At 38.3% G+C, this 19,104-nt stretch overlaps 1 protein-coding gene across 2 annotated transcripts in view; it reads right to left on the reverse strand.

The window, feature by feature from the left end:
• Window positions 1-19,104, reverse strand: part of GPC6 (glypican 6) — a 779,374-nt gene that overhangs the window by 517,903 nt on the left and 242,367 nt on the right. For both annotated transcript variants that reach the window (XM_074563067.1, XM_074563077.1), the window contains exon 2: window positions 17,791-17,949. In XM_074563067.1, coding sequence (XP_074419168.1) covers window positions 17,791-17,949 — 159 coding nt within the window. The remainder of the gene's footprint in view (window positions 1-17,790; window positions 17,950-19,104) is intronic.

The raw sequence follows: 19,104 nt of genomic DNA on the forward strand, positions 1-19,104 counted from the left end.
AGCTGAAACAAAATTTCTAATAGTGAAATTCTATTTGAAGTCCTTACCTACAGAGCCTATAGTCAGGATGTCCTGCTTAACATCTAAGAAGTGCCGCAAAATATGCTGAAGTTTATATTCATAATTTAAGTCAGCTCACTAGAGAATGGTGCCTTGGACAGAATTTACTGGCTAAAATCAAAACCCCAGCCAGGCCTAATATTTATTTGTTCTTCATTTTGCAGACAATTTGAGGAAATCAAGGATGAGTAGTTATTTGATATTTCAGAGAGATACTAGGCACCTTAATACCCAGTGAGATACAGCAAATGGAGTGGTCAATGCAGTAATGCTACCCATGTAAACAATTCTAGTGCCAGCCAAACTTAACCATTTTTATGAACACTGAATCTAAGAAGGACGCAATTTGGTAACAGAGCTGAAGAAAAAGGCTTGCTTTGTTTGATAAATAAGTGAGGTTCAATGATCCGCTCTAGCTGTGGGGAACTGGCATGAAGTTGCACTGTAGAAATTCGATACAATGTGAGCACTGTTGTTTTGAAAGATCAATGATGAGAGGAGGTTATGGCAGAATTTCAGCAGTTTAATTAGTTACATTAGTAGTATATCCCAAAGAGCTTGTGTCAGATAAAGAATGGGTGTTCTTTTCAAATGAATCATCTATTAATCACCTGGAAGAAGGAGTAAACAGCACATTAATTAAATTTGTAGATGATTCCAAAATGGGAGGTGCTGCAACAACTAATATAGAGGTAAGACAAAAAACCTGTAGTGATTGAAAATAAAAATTGACAGTCAGTAGTGAAATAGGTTCCATCTAGAAAAAAACAAGTGAATGCATTTAAGACAAATACGAAAAAATTTATCAGGAATACCTGGGGAAAAAAATGACCGGTGGGTAATAAATGTAATGTGAATGTGTACCAGAGGGTTGCAGCAAGGAAAAAAAATCAGTTGCATTTCATAAGGCAAAGGACATTGTAAACCAGAAACCCCTTCTATGGCAACATGGTGCACTCACAGAATATCATGTATGGGTCTGGACACTTCTACACCAAAAAACCTGAACTGAAAGAAATTTACAAAAAAGTAATAAAACTGACTATGAGAGTAAAATAAACTTATGAGAGAAAATCAAAAGAATCCTTGCTTGGATTAATGAAAATCAAGAAAAACTGTGACTTTCTCTAAAAACTTTATGGCATTAGTCTCAAGAAAGGTGAGGTTATACCTAAAAGTCTGAGGCAACACAGATGAAAAGCAGCCTTTGTTACATCTGCAATTTTATCACTACCAAATTCTGTGACCTCAGGAAAGTCACATTGCCTTTATGTGCCTCAGTTTCTTCATCATCTTTATAGGTATATGAATATTATAAGAATATTTTCTTAGTTCACAGGTAAGTTGCAAGACTTCAATTAACCAATCTTGATTTAAGTTGTTTTTAAAAATTAAGAGGAAATATAAATAGTAGAATGAAAATACATGGCATGAGAAACAAAATATGTCTGAGATACTTTCACATACAGAAGAACTATCAAGAACTGGATAGGTTAAACTGCTTGAGAGAAGGAGTTAGCATCCTTGTGGTTCAAAGGTTTAGGATTATGTGATTTACATTCTCATTTAACACCTACGATTTCCATCTCTGTGATTTTGGGACAACGATCCTTTGCATATTCATCCCTCTGTGAATAATATGTGTGAAGTCTTTCCATGTGGCTAGAATTATGTATTTGGTTAAAATATGACAATGCAGGACAACTCTGCAAAATCTGACTACAAAATTTTCTTTTCAGCAAAGTCTAACTTCAGAAATGTTTGAAGCAGATGCAGATTTGAAGACAAGCCCTGTAATTCGGAGAATGAATATGCAATTCATAATTGTCTTTTTTTTGGTAGTGGATGGCATAAGGGTGGTATTTTTTATACCATGTTTATTTATCTACTGAATTCTAATTGATAAATCTGTTTTCAGCCTTTCTTCGTGCCTTACCTAAGAAGAGATGTCAACATTAACAGGAAAGCCTGACAATCCCTAAGCGTGTTCTATGTTCAACAGTTTAAATATGACAGATAGATTGACACCAGCATCAGAAATAGTTCTATTTATTAATAATCTGTGCGACTAATCTCGGAATCATGCTTTAACAAGGAATGTGGCCTTAGAAGTGCTCTACTCTGTAGACATTTTTAAACCGTTCCCCAAATTCCTTCCAAAATGGTACTGAGCTCTTGGAAATGAAACTAGATTATTTTCCTTCCCCTACTAATACAAACTGGGATCATTACTGTAAACTTTGAGCTGCCCTGGTTTACTTAATAATTAAGTTGGCAAACACAGAGAAATGAGACTTATTTGGAAGATAATTTCCGTCCAAGAAGAAACAACATAGTAAAGTATAGGTGGTAAAGATTCAGGGGTGGAAAGATTCCCTGAATCTTTACCATGTATACTTTACTATCTATCCACCTTTATCATTTAATGAAAAAATAACACTATCATATTATTAGAAAACGTGGGCTGTTTCCACTGTAAAGCACAGTACATCTAGGTAAAACGTGGATCTATTTCCTGAAAGGACTTCAGGTCAATGCCCCAGCACTATACAAATGTGATACTCCATTAACTCACGCATGTTTTGCAAACAGAAGCTGAGAAGAAACCTTTTAGCTGTTGCAGAACTTGCTGAACTTGTTTGTAGATGGTCTATTAGTGAATTTGATAGTGTGCTGTTTCACTGGGTAGTCTAATAAAGTCTTTTAAATAGACTAAGTGGTAAGGCATTGGTGGGAGCAGGGTCTGGCCTTTTCCTATGAGTTTGAAAGCTGCATTGGTACTTGAATGTTTTTATGTCACAGCTGAAAATAAGGAGACAGCTAAGCACTAGATTTTTAAGTTCTTCCTCAAAATTTCCACTTCTTAATTTTGTTACTCTCTTGACAGTATTTTGTTCTTATCTCCAAGAATTACTTGCCATACTACATGGGCAGACCACTGAATTTTCACCTCTCTCTCTTTCTACCCCTCCCTTCCTTTTTCTTTCATCTGAAGAAACCACAGAACATTTTTTCTGATTTAACACGCTAAACCAGTTTACTTGGTTTAAAGTTGGCTGATGCTATGCATGACTACCACAGTAAGGTGACCTTGTGGTTGATCCTAAGCTTCGACATCAAAAATTCTTGAACAATACAAGTTTAACTACAACCAGCCTAAACATGTTCATCATATTAATGAAGGAAATTTCAAGTGAAAAGGATATGTAAGGTCTGAATAGCAAAAGGAGATTTTAGAAAAGATAGAAGGAAAGAACCCACACCTAAGAACATTAAGGTCCTGTATACAAGTTGTATGTAAGAGAAACAAAGGTCACTCATTCAAACATGAGTAACTTCAGGAAAGCAGAAGTAATTCACATTTAAATTTTAAATTTAAATTTTTCCCTTTTCATCGTCAATTTATTCTTTGAACTGATTTTTAATATTTTCATCTAAAAATATACTTGTTATAAAGACACCTTGTTTTGCCTTTTTATCCGCGCACCCTATAGCCACCAGAAAATTATCTTGCTACCAGTATGTCTAGCAATGATACAACACTTAGAATGCAAGATCGATATTCATCTTCTTATGTAAAAAAAATAAAAAATTAAAAAAAAAAAAATAAATTCTGTAGGCCACAAGCAAACATACTGATAACACACGGCCACAGCATTAACTTTTTAATTTCACATGGGCATGAACAGCACCGCACAAACTCACAAGCAATATTATCACCTGAGGCTCAGTTTGAGACCTGCCAATAGAACGCCCAGGGATACCTTTTGCACCCCTACAGCGCTGCATTAGGGATGCACAAATCATCCCTGCAAACGGTCACTGGGTCTGTGCTTTTTCCTCCTAATGCTGCTTTCATTTTTATTCCAAAGATTACATAAAAAGCCTCTCACATTGTTGTTAGTCCTAACTTAAATATGGATTATACTTTTTCTGGGTATGCTTAAAGTAGTAAAAATAAATATATACAACATAGATTATTGATAAGGACATTGTGAGTCTGCATAGTAACACATTTTCTATTTAGGGAAATTGTAAAAAGTAGCATTAGAGAAGCTAATTAAAGAGATTAAGACATTTAGAAATTTTAATCAAACCGGAAAAATGCTATTGTTTTTATGCTGTGCTAAGATTGCTTCCTTTCAAGCTGTGCATTTGAAGGCCTAATTACAGATACTCCTTGCATTCTGAAGTCTCTTTGGAGTTGAAGAGGAAAAGCTGGTACCAGGAGGAGGTCAGATTTACATACTACATAATACTCAACAACAACAAAAACTTCCTGCTGGTAAACAATCTTCAGGTAACAGCCGCCTTCTCCTGCTCATGCCTTGAGATGATTTACCAGATCCTGCAACATTTGACAAATAAATCAATTGACTGCAATGGCAACAAAGCCCTGCCGGTTGCCCAGTGAGAGACCTTTGCTGAGGTGTCTTTCCTCGGGCCACCAGTTTTCAACGCTTACCCATCTTTTCATAGGACTAAGGCCACCATAAAAGTGTAGTCAGTTCTGATCTGTCCTTCTCTCACCTCTAATCTTCCCTTCCTCTTCCCCATCACTCTTCCATGCACTTATTTAGGAACAGATGAACAAAACCATTTCCTCCTAGGCACACCGCTACAACAGTGACAAAGTTTCAGCAAGCAACCTACTGATGCGTAAGTAGAAAACCAGATCTCGCTAGAGAAACACATCTCTCAGCAATGTAACTACATAAATCATGAGCGTAGCCCAGGTGAAGGTGAGGATAAGGAGTTTTATTTCCAAGTGCTTTTTTAAAAGTGGTGGGCACAACGTTGCTTTGGCTTGCCGCATTTTATCTTATGCATTAGCTGGAAATGCAATTGATCCCCATGCAAAGGTCTGGCATTAAGCCTGTGTATATTTGGGTCCAGCACATACTTATCCTTGGGCTAAGAATTGAACAGGGATTTTTCTAGTCATGGATTTCAGTGCATATGAAAGACAGGAGTTCAAAAAACCAGTCACATTAAGGAAGAGAACGTAGGAATGTAAGATGCTAGAAAATCCAAATAAATCCCTATGCTTTTAGGCTTTCCTGTGAACAGTTAAGCATGATATTATCCTGGCAAGAATAGTAGTGTCTCTCTGGGTCTGTTGTTAGAACTGGTCAATTATTACTTTAAACTAACACTAATATATTTTTCCTTTTAAAGAACTATATAAAATCAGAGAAAAATAAAATTCAGGTATACTCAGACTCCTCAGACCAGCAGTACTTTCCTTCCACAAGAAGCATCATTAAAGGGCCACTTGAAAACTTTTTTCTGTTTCTCTTTCACTTTCCAAAGCCTCTCCTATTTTCCTGACATTTTGCTTTGGAATGAAAAGAAGTACTTATACAAAGGTATGCAGATTTAATAAGGCAGGTCCTGATCCAATGATCACATCTATACAGAGATTGCATGACACTGAAACTGCTAAAAATTCTAAAGATATGCCCGTAGTTATTCAAGAAGTGTGATATCATGACTATAAACTGTGGGGGGAAGAAAAGTCTGTTGTAGGGCGATTTCCAGTATGAGAGCTGTATAAATTCTTAATTTAAATTTCCTTAATGATCACTTGATATTTAACATCTCATTTTTATTTAACACAGAAGCTGTCATGTAGGGATCCCTATGCTGCAAGGCATTTTATTTTATCCCTATCTTTAATTATGTCACCATACAGCTTGCTTGAGAAGCTAGTCTCTGGCAGTGGACTGCTGAAAAAAAATGTAGCACACTAAAATAACTTCAGTTTGGATGCAAGCTTCCACAGAATACTAATTTATTTGTTTCAGTCCACTTATTGGCATTTGGAGATATACCTATGATCAGTGTAAACAGTGTGACATAGGCATGGATTGATTGATAATTAAATAGTACAACTGTGTATCTGATAAATAATGTCTTTAAGTCAATAGAACGAACAGAATGAAATTGGATCTTTACAATGTCTTAATAATTGGCATTGATAAAATGATGGCTATGCCAAAACTTTAGAAGAGTGGTTAAGGAGGGATGTGTTGGAGGATTGCCATTTCTTAATGGCATTTCGAGACCAAATCCCAGGAAGCATGCTAGAGACAGGGATGTGTGATGTTGGGTATACCTCAATAGCCTATTTGGAAAGCTGTTACTAGCGTCACTAAACTCTCCATTTAAGCTTTCCTATCTCCAAACGGTTCTCATGACGCTGTGATTTTTCACACACGGCACTTCAAGCTCCACATTGGCACAGAAAAATGCCACATGTGGTATAGGGTGCACTATACAAATGGAGAGTAGTTAAGAAGGTTGGTTGATTTAGCAGAAGGTTGCCTCTATCTCGGATGTCACCATTCCCATTGATTGCATTGCTAGAAGAAGAATCTAAAAAGTAAACTCCAAGAATTATCAGATTCCGGGTTAATGTGGCAAAACTGGACCGTGTGATAATGTGATGAATCTCACTAAACATGGGATTTTCACTGGTTCAAGTTTCCAGCTAGTAGAAACAAACAAAAAGAATCTCCTCTCCTGATGATAAAAATTATGTGAGAATGATCAAGCCTGTATAACTTTAATTAGACTTAAAATCCAACGTGTGAATAAATAAATCGTAACTTTTAGGGCTGAATACCAACATGCTTACAGGTGCACAGTGGCCTTTTAAAATATCGGATCATGTATGTTTTGTTGTCAAAATAGGAAGCTGAATCTCAAAGATAGACTACATACAGGGAAAAGATGGCTTCTGGGCATCGCCCTGAAAGCAAGACTAATTTCACGGCTGCAGCTCTCCACTAGCTGTAGCTCTTTTCACCAGGCAGTAGATCTCAGCTACTTCAGTTTGGCTAGAGCCCAAAAACTATCCTGAGATGTCTGAGACTCCGGGATCCACTCCTCACAGCCTAGAAATACCTTCAGCTCATAGCCAGTACTGAAACTTCATTAGGAACCAGAGGAGGTGAGGCAGGTCCCCCTGCAAGTTATTTAATGAGAGCTTAAATGAATATGTTATTTACTTGTAGGAGTGCCAGGAACGTTATGGAGATATAAAAAGTAGACACCAAAAAACCACTACTTTTCTACTATTTCAACTTCAAGTCTTGCTTCTTCCTTTGTGTGGTGATTGAAACAAAGTGTTTTCTTCAAGCATTCGCTCCCAGTTTTTGAAAATTAAACAACCCAAACATTCATTATTTGCTTAGTCTTAATTGCCCTTAGGAAATAGTAGATTTCCTAGTCTGTATTCCTTCACATGCAAGTTTGTCATATTTCTCCTCTCTAGAGATTTTACATGCTCCAAAACCTAGTTCACACCAAGAAAAGATCACCTCATCTTCCAGTGGTTACTCCCTGATGTTACCAAACTTTGATTCAACTTTTATACAAGAATGTAAAAATTGATGCCTTGTTTAAGCTGCACACCCCTATGAAAATGCTTCCATGTGAGAAGAAGGAAAAAGCAGACAACAACCGAATTTATTTCCACAGCGCAGTTTTAGTACTGGCTTAGTCAAGTTGCTCTTATAAGAGTAAAAAAAAAAAATCACATACATTGTACCCACTCACTGAAGTTAGTACTCAACAGCTACCTCCTGTTGCCTTTTTTTGGCCATGATTTTGCTGAGATTTCATTGACTGAAAATACCCTACATTACTGAAATGAGCTGTTTTCACCTCCTTCCTGCTTCACATATGTCTAATTTTTTCACTGGAAGAGTAGCTCTTCAAGAGCAAGGACAGCCTTTTAGCTGTGTGTTGATTAATTTTCTAACTCAGAAATAGCAAATGGCTTCTAGATGTTCCCATGACACCGCAAAAAAAGTATCAATTCACAGTAAAAAATGTCACCAAAGGATGTTAAATTAATAACCTGACATATATTAAAGAAGATATGTTTCATGCCTTAATGTTTGTTGTTAATTTTATTAAAATTGTCGGTATACCTTCAAAGCACACTTCAAGTAGCAATGGTGTCCACCATCTGTCTCTCCGCTTATGTGAAAGTAGCTTCCACAAAAGGTGCACCAAGTTACCCACCTAAGATCGCTCTTGTAAGACATATGCTGTTCTTTACATGATCATTGTCATATAAGAGATAGCTGATGGCACAGTATTTTTGGTCTTACCTCTCTCTCCTTTTCTCAGCTAATCTCCTGCTTTATGCATTGCCCTTACAATATCACTGCTGCTAATGATAGGCAACGGACTTGCACATTGCTGAAATATTCAGCTGACATTTCAGTGATAAATCATCCTAAATGCATAAAGCACTCACTCAGGTTACAACTAGAAGAAGATGGGAGTATATTTCTGATAAAACTCATAAATTAATCTATGCGTACCCTAGAGTAAAGTGAGCATGTGATGCATATACAGTAAACACATTAAGCAAAACCATTTCAGTTTAACTTGGAAAAGATGGGCAAGTTGAAAATAAAGATCCCGATTTATGTAAATATCCCAAGAAGTGAAAGAGTGGAAACTGTATCAGTAATATGCAGAAAAAGAATCCATCAAAACATTTATGGAGAATCAGTGAAATTTAGTGTTCCAATATATTCAGGAAAAGTGGAACATTTCAATTATATAGGTGCCTCTATCTATTGAGCCCAAGATTTCAGAAACGATACCTGAATGTTCATGCACAGTACCAACAAGCAAGAAACCCTGCAATACGCATAATCTAGTAGGGCTTACAGCTTGCGGGTCTGCTTTTATTTCGTCTGTAGCAGTTTGGCCAGCAGCAACTGCACTAGTCACAGCGGTGTCACATCTAACAACAGTTGGGTTGCAAGCGTGGTGTTACTCTAACCAGCTTGCCCGCACAGCATTTGTCATCCCTCACCAGCATCGAGTGGGGCTGCCCACACAGACACCAGTTGCTACTCCTTTCTCCCAACACCTACACAGACAAACAGCTAGATTGCACTATGGGAGCGTGGGCAGCGTGTCTTTATTTTTACCTCTCAGCTACGAGAGCTAATGTATAGCAAGCGGGGAAGACTTCAGAAGCAATACCCATGTGCCACATCTTTCCTATCTTCTCCCTGAAGATCAAGTAGCTCTGATTTATATATGCAATGTTCATAATTACCACGAAGTATAGCGCAAGTTGACCTTAATATGCCTATTTTTAAACTATCTCTAAAAGTTTTCTTATGGCACGTAGGCATATAGTTCCCTTCTCTCCCTAAAAGATCCTACTGCTAAGAGAGACATTCCTGTGACATTCATCCCAGAAGAGTAATTTCCATATTTTTATGATAAACCACAGAGCAGAGGTAAAGGAAAAAAGGAAACTAAAAACTCTTTTAGGTAAGTAGAGATCCACTAAATAATTTTTCAAATATTCCAGGATCCTTTTCATGATATACTATTTTAAGTTTGCTTTTAATTTGCCAGTTGTTCGGACACACAGGCAAAAGAACTAAGAAAAGAAGGGCAGCAAAAAAGACAACAATGCCTGTGTATTGCAGCCGAGAGATTAATCTAAAAAATAGTATTTCTGCATGTAATGAGGGTCGAGGACAACAAATGAGAAATGATAAGGCTACAGTTCCCAGGGTGCTGACACTGCATATGAATATCCTTGTTTTGTAGCTTGGTTTTAAATACAGTCCCTATTGTTGATTCTTACAGCATGGTTTTGTCCTTGCTCTGTGTCAGGTGAGCACTTGCCTTCACAGTAAGAATCAGGTTTGGGTAACAGAGCCTCTGAAAGCTGATCGTCAGAAGACTGACATCTTTCATCAATGTTATGGACTTGAGACTGAGTCCTTATTAATCCGATTCTTGTCCATATGCATATAAGCATCTGCAATCACACGATTTTTAGTATTTGTAAATCAGTAATTTTACTTATGGGTTAGTATTTTTAAGGCTTGGACACTTACATTCAGAAAACAATTTTCATCATAAAATATTAAAAGGACTATTCAGAGCTTCAGTGAAGATTAAATGTCATTTGAATTCAACAGGACAGCGTTTTTTTCAACCAGCATAAGACAATAACTAAGCATCACAGTGCTTACTTGCCTTAATATTTTTAATGTCTTTTTCCCAACAAAATGCTACAGAAAAAAACAAAGGATAACTTTTGCAAAGGAGGCAAATAAAGCACAAAGAGGCCATCAAGCGTATTTTAGATGTTTCACTCCTTTATTCCCTTCCTTGGGGTGGAATTTATCTGAACTAATGTTTAAGTAAGTCCACAGTATAGGCATCTATGTCTGAACTAAACACCCTCTCTAATCAATATAGAGAAATAAGGACTTCAGGGAGACATTTTTCCTGACCTATTTGAGGTATAAACTTTAGACTAGCATGACTTGAACCTATCATTCCCTATCAGCTACCAAGGGAACATACAGGAGTGCCCTACACCGTGGAAATCTCATCATAGAATCATAGAATTCATAGAATCCCCTAGGTTGGAAGGGACCTTTCAGATCATCGAGTCCAGCCATCAACCTAACTCTGACAAAAACCATCACTAAACCATATCTCTAAGCACTGTGTCTACCCATCTTTTAAATACCTTCAGGGATGGTGGCCCAACCTCTTCCCTGGGCAGCCTGTTCCAATGCTTAATAACCCTTTCAGTGTAAAAATTTTTCCTAATATCCAGTCTAAACCTCCCCTAGCACAACTTGAGGCCGTTTCCTCTTGCCCTATCGTTCATCACTTGGGAGAAGAGACCGACCTCCACGTCTTTACAACCCCCTTTCACGTAGTTCAGCAAGGCAAATTCTGCTTTCTGTTTAAAAGGAAAAACACTGGATCCCTGCCTTTCCTCAAAGCCTGTTTGGATTTGGCTATACCTGGACAACATGCTTTCCAATGAGATTCATTTGAGAGTGGGTCATGTCCACCTGTTCCAGCACACGGTAGCAGTTTCTCCTTTGCTTTGCAGCTTCATAAACCTGATGCAGCTGGTTAGAAGTTTACACGCTCCACTGACCAGCTGCACTTAGAAAATGAAGCTGCGGAAGAGCAGAGAGAGCAAGCCATCCAAATGTACAAAGTGCACTTCCAGCTGCAGGAAGCGTGCAGAAGACACCAGTTCCCACAGCGGTGCCTTTCGGTACAGGACTTGACTAGGTTACAGGAATTTGCACCTCTGTCTGGAAACTGTTCTTACTACTCGTCCAGCTCTTCCTTTCCAAGCTTGTAGGCTTGCTGCTTCTCCTCTTTTTGTTATTTTTTTTTAAAATAATTTATTTTTTATCTAATGTAATTTACAAAAAAATTTTTAAATAATATGAGAAACAATGATAAGCAGTAATCTCAGTGCAAATTTTATGGGATTAGACCCTGAAATAGTTTGTAGGCAGTAGAGATTCCTCTTAGGCTATTATCAGTTCTGATAGGACGTGGAGCAGGTATAGAATATTTTGTCTTCAAATTAATGTTTCCTGTCAAATGTAAGGTAAGGAATCTTTTGTCAACAAACTCTGTAAAGTTTAGAAACTTGCACCAGATGTCCAATGAAGGCTTGCAAGCAGTTACATACTACAAGCCAGCAGATGTTACCTCTTTTTAAGGCTTCTAACTGCTCTAAGGCCTGTATTTTGGCAAGTGCAGAAGTTATGTAGTGTGTTAAAACAGTAGATGAATTATACGGAAACTGTGGTCCTGCTAGCGCTGTTACAGCCGAACAGTTGTGGAGTTTTAAAAATCCACCTGTCCAGCAACGGATTTTGCATTTGATGGGAAACACATTGCAAAGTGACACTGAAATCTTGTAACACAAACAAAGAAAACAAAACAAGACACCACCACCTTGCCCAGAACTAAAACCCAAAATATCTGTTATCATAGCTTTCCTATAGTGGAACCTATGTTCTGTCACAGACATGGCAGCACTAGAATAATATGAGTAGTTGCATAAGGTACACAGATTATGCTGTATCTGTTTGACTTTCTCACACTCCTTAGAAGCCTCCTGCCTCCCAAACAGCTCTGTGGAAAAGGCAGATCTTTCTGATTCCCTGCTTCTGAAAACCAAAGAAACAGAACAAAAATCTTGCTGTGAAAACCGTGCCGTTTCACATTCACATTCACATTCAAAGTAAGCAAAGCACACAAAAAAACATCCTGCTGAAAGTCCATCCTTCACCTGCTGCCCATGACAGCACCAGTGTGCAAATGGGCTCCTCTGCTGTTGCACTCCCCCTCTTCTGCAGAAGTCCACAGAGGTCAGTGCAGCTCCAGGTACGAGCTGTGGGCTCCAGCTGGGCTATCAGGCTGGGCAGCAAGGGTGGGAGGAGGGGAAAGCAGAGGGCAGAAGACTTGCACTGGCCATGCAACTGAATCTCAGTGCATTCTGACTTCCAGCATCTCCCTTATTTCACTTTCCACGGGGTTTTTTTTGCCAAGTTTAATGAGATATACCTGGCTACACGAGTGCATCTCATTGAAGACTTCTTACTTTGCTGGAAAGCAGCTTCACAAAACACATTTTTGTCAGCTCTAATATCAAGGAACGATTCAAAACCACTATTTTTCTCCAAGTTCTTTCATAAATTGTGCGAGAAAACAAAAGGGAACACAGGGTGTCTGTGATGCTAGCTATTCTTGAAGGTATTGTTTTGGGGGATTATCTTTAAAACTTTCTTCCCTGCCCTGTAATTTACGCTGCTACTGCTGGTAATGACTGTAAGAAATATAAGCAGCACTAATGGGTATGGATCACTGTTCTCCTAGACTGGAAAAAAAGGAGCATGGGGAATGATGACCCTGTAAGATAGATTAATGCAGCTGCAGATTGGTTCTTACGCTACTCAGGTTATTTTCCTTAAACGGCATCATGCCTCACACATTCCGCTGAAGGCTATCCATATCCATTCGAGTTCATAACAGCTATTCTTAGACATTCTTTCATTTTCAACACCATTACCAAGACTACTACTGTACTTTTTTAATGAGAATGAGGAGACAGTGTCCCTTTTGTTAGGTTCAGACCTATTTAGCTTAAATTAAAATTATTTGATATAATTTTCCTATAGTTATTCACAGGATTAGTGAGAAAACGTCATGGAACAGCTACTTGTCTCTTCATTAACATTCATGACAAAACTTTCCGGTAGGGCTGGTTTCGGCTGCTGATGGAGCGATACTTAAAAGAAATTGGCTTGTCTGTGAAACAGCTGCTCAGCAATGCCACTATGCAAGGGAATCGGTGATAATAAGATGATACTATAACAGCTACACTCTGAGCATAATATATTTCAAGCTGCTTTGAGGTATACAGTGGGGGCCCAAGTATTAAAGTATGATAGCTTGTCCATTGCTAGGAACAGGAAACAGCTGATCATTACACAGCTGCTTATTTGGATTAGTCCTACCTAAAGCCTTGAACTAAAAGAAAAATCTGTATCTGCTGGAACTCTTCACTTCCTGTGTTTTTCCTGTCTGCCGGAAGGGGTTTTTATTCCTTTTCCTAGATTTTGGAAGGGTTTGTGAGTCCCATTGCTGAAACAGGTATTGCATTCTTTGCTAGGAACATTGTGAACCTACTGTTTCAAAGGATTTTTTCTCACTTTAAGGCTTGCTTTCTTAGGCAAGATTCTCAAGAGAAGATTCTCTGGATTCTCACGCACCCATTAGTGAAATTCCAGACACTGATTTTTAAAAATGACCGGCCAGTATGGCAATGCAATGGCAAATATACAGATGGGGGCAATACAGATGTAAACATCTGCACATAAGGCTCAGCCAAGAAATAACTGGCAGCTGGTATTATGTTGTGTAGTGACTCCTGCTAATTCACAGTGATTGTCTAGAATACGGAAACAAAATGAAAAAATACTACTGTCAGACCTCTGGTTCTGAGACATCTTTGAACCTAACATATTATGAGGATTAAAACACTTAGGAAACAGTGAATCTAGAAGAATGGAGAAGTTAAAAGTCCCAACATAGTGACAGACCCTTAAAAATGTGGAGGACGAATGAATAAGAAATGAGTAAGGTTGTACAGGGCTTTAGGATGCAAGAACTGATTGCCAGTTAAAAGAAAGGCATCTTTTCCTCTGATCACAGCTGGTTCCAATATGTTTAATAATTTCTAAAGTTCTCTGTTATGAATTTCATATTTGGCTTCTCCTGCTTACAGTTATTACAGAAATTAGTTCTTGTAGAGATTTGGAAAGTACTGCACTTCAGGTAAAATGAAATATAAAATTGACATAGAAATGATGTAGGAACACTGCCAGTAGCCTGAGGGAGGTGAACCTTCCTCTCAGCTCCCCTTCCTCTCAGCTCAGCATTGGTAAGGCCACATTTGGAGTGCTGGGTTCAGGTCTGGGCTTCCCAGTACAAGAGAGAGAGGGACATACCAGTGCAAGTCCAGCAAAGGGCAGTAAAATGATGTAAGGACTGGACCTTACATCATGTGTGTAAGGACACATCTCTCACGTGAGCAGAAGCTGAGAGAGCTGGGACTGTTCAACCCGGAGAAGAGAAGGCTCAGGGGGATCTCGATGATGTGTATAAATATCTGCTGGGGAGACTAAATATGGAGCCAGGCTCTTCACAATAGAGCCCAGTGGCAGGACAAGAAGCAATGGGCACAAATTAAAAAAAAAGACCAGGAAATTCCACCTAAACACAAGAAAACACTTTTTTACTGTGAGGATGGTCAAACACTGGCACAAGTTGCCCAAAGAGGCTGTGGTCTCCACTCATGGAGACATTTAAATTGTGGCTGCATATGCTCCTGGGCAACCTGCGGTAGCTGACCCTGCTTTGAACAGGGGGGATGACTAGGCCATCTCCAGAGGTGCTTTCACTTCTCAGCCATACTCTGAGTCTGTGATTCTGTGTAAGAATGTGTGTCTTACCAGAGGCTAAAGAAACAATTTTTAAATTACAGCAGATTGAGTTTCCTTGTAGGTTACATCATGAACAGGAATCTGGGGCAAAATCCTGTAAAGGAAAACAGGCCTCAAATTACCTCCCAAAATGGAACTCATAAAATCATTCCATCTATGCTTAAGTGTACGGTTGTGGGACAGAGAGCAAGTAAGATAAGAATGGCAAGGCATATAAAGGTCAGATCATAATTCAACAAAGAGTTCACATACCCCTAGAAAGTCTAATGTCGCATTACCCTAAGACATGCCTGGTACGGCAGAAAAAATATCGCAAAAATCTACAAGACCTTCCATGCCCTTTTCAAGAGTTTGCAAAATTACATAAATGTCTGCACAAACAAAGAGGTTGGCAGCAACACTAGTTTAAATTAACTCCTCAGGGGAGCAATGCTTGTATACTCTCTATCTCAACATTACTTAAGTGTTCATACATTCTGTTATTGCTTAGATATGCTGCTCTTGATAAACGCAGGTCCTGCACACAGCTTCCACAAAATCATCACAATTGGCTGTATTTGTTTTGTTATTTGTGTTGTACTAGCATCAAATGGCAGAATCATGTATCAGAACTCCCTCGTGCAACCGAAGTACCAAATTAAAACAAAACAAAACAAAAAAATTATTCTGAAAGAGTTAAAACTAACAATCTAACAATCCAATACTTGCTTTATACCGAAAAGCATCATCCCATTTTAAATTACAACAAATCTGGCTGGTTTTATACTGAAAGACAGCCTACTAGGTGAATATATTTTTCCATTAGTTTATTTGCCCTTCTAGAAAGTCTAAGCAGTTTTTTCCATATAAGCTAACAACTTTTGAATAGTTTTAGAATAGCATTAAAATACTGAAAGCATACAACACTCTTTGACAGGACTTCACATTGCAAATTCCCTTTAAAACCTCAATGATAAGCCAGAAGAAACCACTTAGTCATTTAATCCAACATCCTGCAGAGCAGATCCATAAGAATGCCAGAATGCAGCATTTGCAACAGGTCAGTAACTTTCAGCTATATCCCTTACCATCAATATTAAGATGCAGAATTTCAGGTTGCTGAAAAAGCCATAATGTGCTTAAGTTCTTCGCAATATAAAAAGGCCTCAAGTTGCCAAAGAATTAGTAAGGTGCCACCTGAGCTCTGTGGTCAATTAGCCCAGTGTTTTCAGTCAACTGTGCTGCTCGCGGAACACCAGTGATCATCCTGGTGTCCTTCTAGAAAAAGAGAAAAAACCTGTATGTGCCATAGATGGTTTGAAATGTTTTGAAATTTCTGCTTGCATACTCATCTTGCAATACTGCACACAACTTCTGGATTTTTTTTTTTTAGGTCTTTCAAGTCCACTACACAGAGGTTCCAAATTCACATTAAAAAGGGAAGCCATCACAATGCAGAGCGCAACACAGTCAGCCACAGCGCAGTGCTTCCAAGGACTAACACTTTATAAATTATATCAGCATCTGATCTTCTGCTGGGGGCTTTTCTTCAGTTCCTCTTCATATTATACATCTCCCATTACCTTCCTTTTATAATTCATAGAATCATAGCATCATAGAATCATTTAGGTTGGAAAAGACCCCTGGGATCATTGAGTCCAACCATCAACCCCACTCTACAAAGTTCTCCCTTACACCATATCCCTTAACATCATCTTCCCTTCTTTGTCATATTGCAAGATTCAATATTAGAAAAAAAAAATCTTTAATTGGATAAAGAAAATGATACAGAATTACCCTAAGGAGTTAAGAGACATCTTCACTTTTTTCCGAATGCAACCTCAGAGTTTCGAAGTAAGCTTCCAAAGTCAGGGATAACCTTTTCACCATTCTCCTACACGTGTGAATTGTGCCCTGTTACCTGGGGTCAGGCAGCTTTACTGCACCTGTTTGCAGGCTTTCTACCTACATGCAAAGATGAGGCTCTGCAATCCTCTTTGCAATGCCGATTTACACCTCTTCATGCCAGACCCTTTTCACCTTACACACATGCAGAAATGCTCAGGGGGACACTTTCAACACAAATACAGATTTTGCATTTAGATAAAGCCATGCCTGAATAATCTGAAGCTCTTTTACTCTTTGCTAATCTGCAGTTTATGAGAAAAGCTCAATACAGTGTGACTCCTAAATACAGACACAAGCATAAAAACTGCTTAATGTTCATTATTAAAGACAAGCATTTAGCAAATTGTGACAATGAACCCTTGATCTTACAAAGATCTTTCAAAGGCTGAGGACCAGAAGAGATTGGAGTACTGATTAGAAACAAATAAAAACCCCAAACTGTCCTTGTCAATTCTTTCTAGGTATAAAAGATGTGTTCAATACTGCTTAAGTGGCTTGCATGACAATCTCTCTCAAATGCACCTGAAGACTTAGTGTTTGCAAGGCAGAAGCTCTCTAAGAGACTCTGTACATCACAAGAAAATCATACAGGAAAAAACTACAGCTATAAGGCTACAAGAAGGCAGACTACAAAAAAACCTGCTTTGCAATAACAAAAATCATGGGAGATACACAGTTCATCTTGCAACAGTGAACATAATTGCAAACCTAAATTTTGCATTTGAAACTAGGGGACAAAAATTATAAACCTCTCTGTGCATATCTAATCTCTTTTTTCAACATTAGCCAAGCCTGCAGGCGCTTAACAGTCGGATTCTTGATGTCATTGTAATTAAAGGCAATACTCACAAGGCTGATAAGCATACCAGCTGTAAGTTAACCCTTATCTTAGCCAAACTGACAACTGCAAATGTGGTATCTAATTGTAAAGAAAAGAACATTGGAATTTATTATGGATTACTGACTTTTAAATCCCATAACCTTGAAAATAAGTAAATTATATCCAGCCTACCGTCAAACTTCTTGTGCCGGGATACAAAAGTTGTGCGTACAAAGTGACTTGTCTCCTCCACTAAGTTTTCAAACTCCAGTTTGCTTTGTTGGCTTAACTTGTCCTCCATTTCTGAGGTGCAACATGTATATTCCTGAGGGCAGATTCTCAAATGTTCCCCTGGAATCACAAGAAAAAAGGAATTAGAAATATACGAACACAGAGAGAAATGTGTCAGAATCAAATATACGTGATGTCTTTTCAGTTCAGGAAGGTGGGTTGCCCAAAGGGCTCTTTAAGGATTGACTACTTGATTGTGAAGACTTCGAATCTGTATCAGCAAGTTTGCCATAGCTGGGCATTCCTCACACAGGAGGGGAGACACACTTTGCAGAGTTGTTTTGATACTTCAAAAAATGGAACTGTCTCACACCAAAAGTGTTTCCTCATAAGCAGACGTACACTTAAAAATTCAAAGACAATTGCTTGCTTTCTGTTTGTCTTCAAAATGCCTGGACAAATACCCAGTGAGATGACCTGTTACAAGTTATCAGAGCTGTCTTGCTGTCAAAACCCAAAATACACAAATTATGTATTTCTGTAGATAGGTCCCACTTGCCCAAATGCGCCAAAACGTTCTCCCCTTCTACTCTTCCTTCCCTTCTGCTTGAGTAAGTGCATTTTAATGACTGTGTTTGGGTGCCCAATGTTTTCTTGGGCAGCATTTCTTGTCAGACCGAGCAAGTGCTCTGCTGAGTAGGAGAAGGCAATGAAGAGTTTAATTAATGCTTGTGTTATATGGAAATGCAATGTAAAAGGTAATGAAAGCCTCTTATTTAATTCAATAGATTTATCTCTTGAAGCACTGTGCCAGTTCTTCTGACAATATTGCTTTCTTCGGTACAATTTGCAAGTGGAAACCAATTCTTTAGCTCATGAAATTAAAATGGGCTGTTATTACATGAAATGTGAATTTCCAATTGACACTGTACTATGAGTGTCAGAAACATTTAGCTCAGTTTGTACTAAGGCAGGAAATTCTACCATCCCCTCTTGAGAAATAAAAAGAATGATCTGCCTCTGTGATTGAAGTTACTTGTAAGGCAATGAAAACAGTTAGCTTTCTGTACACCGAATCCTGATTAAAAATCCCTCTGCAAATCTCTTAAAGGTGCAAATAAAATGATATACAAAGCCCAAGGGTTAAATAAATACTGGGGACCTGATTCTCATTTATACCGAGGCTCCTTTCTACCACTGCTGAGCCGTAAAGAAGATTTAAATGCAATTTATACCTACTTTAAGGCTACTTTTCACCATTCTTATTATGTAGTG

Source organism: Larus michahellis, chromosome 1, assembly GCF_964199755.1.
Source record: "Larus michahellis chromosome 1, bLarMic1.1, whole genome shotgun sequence".
In the NCBI taxonomy this organism is placed as follows: Eukaryota; Metazoa; Chordata; class Aves; order Charadriiformes; family Laridae; genus Larus; species Larus michahellis.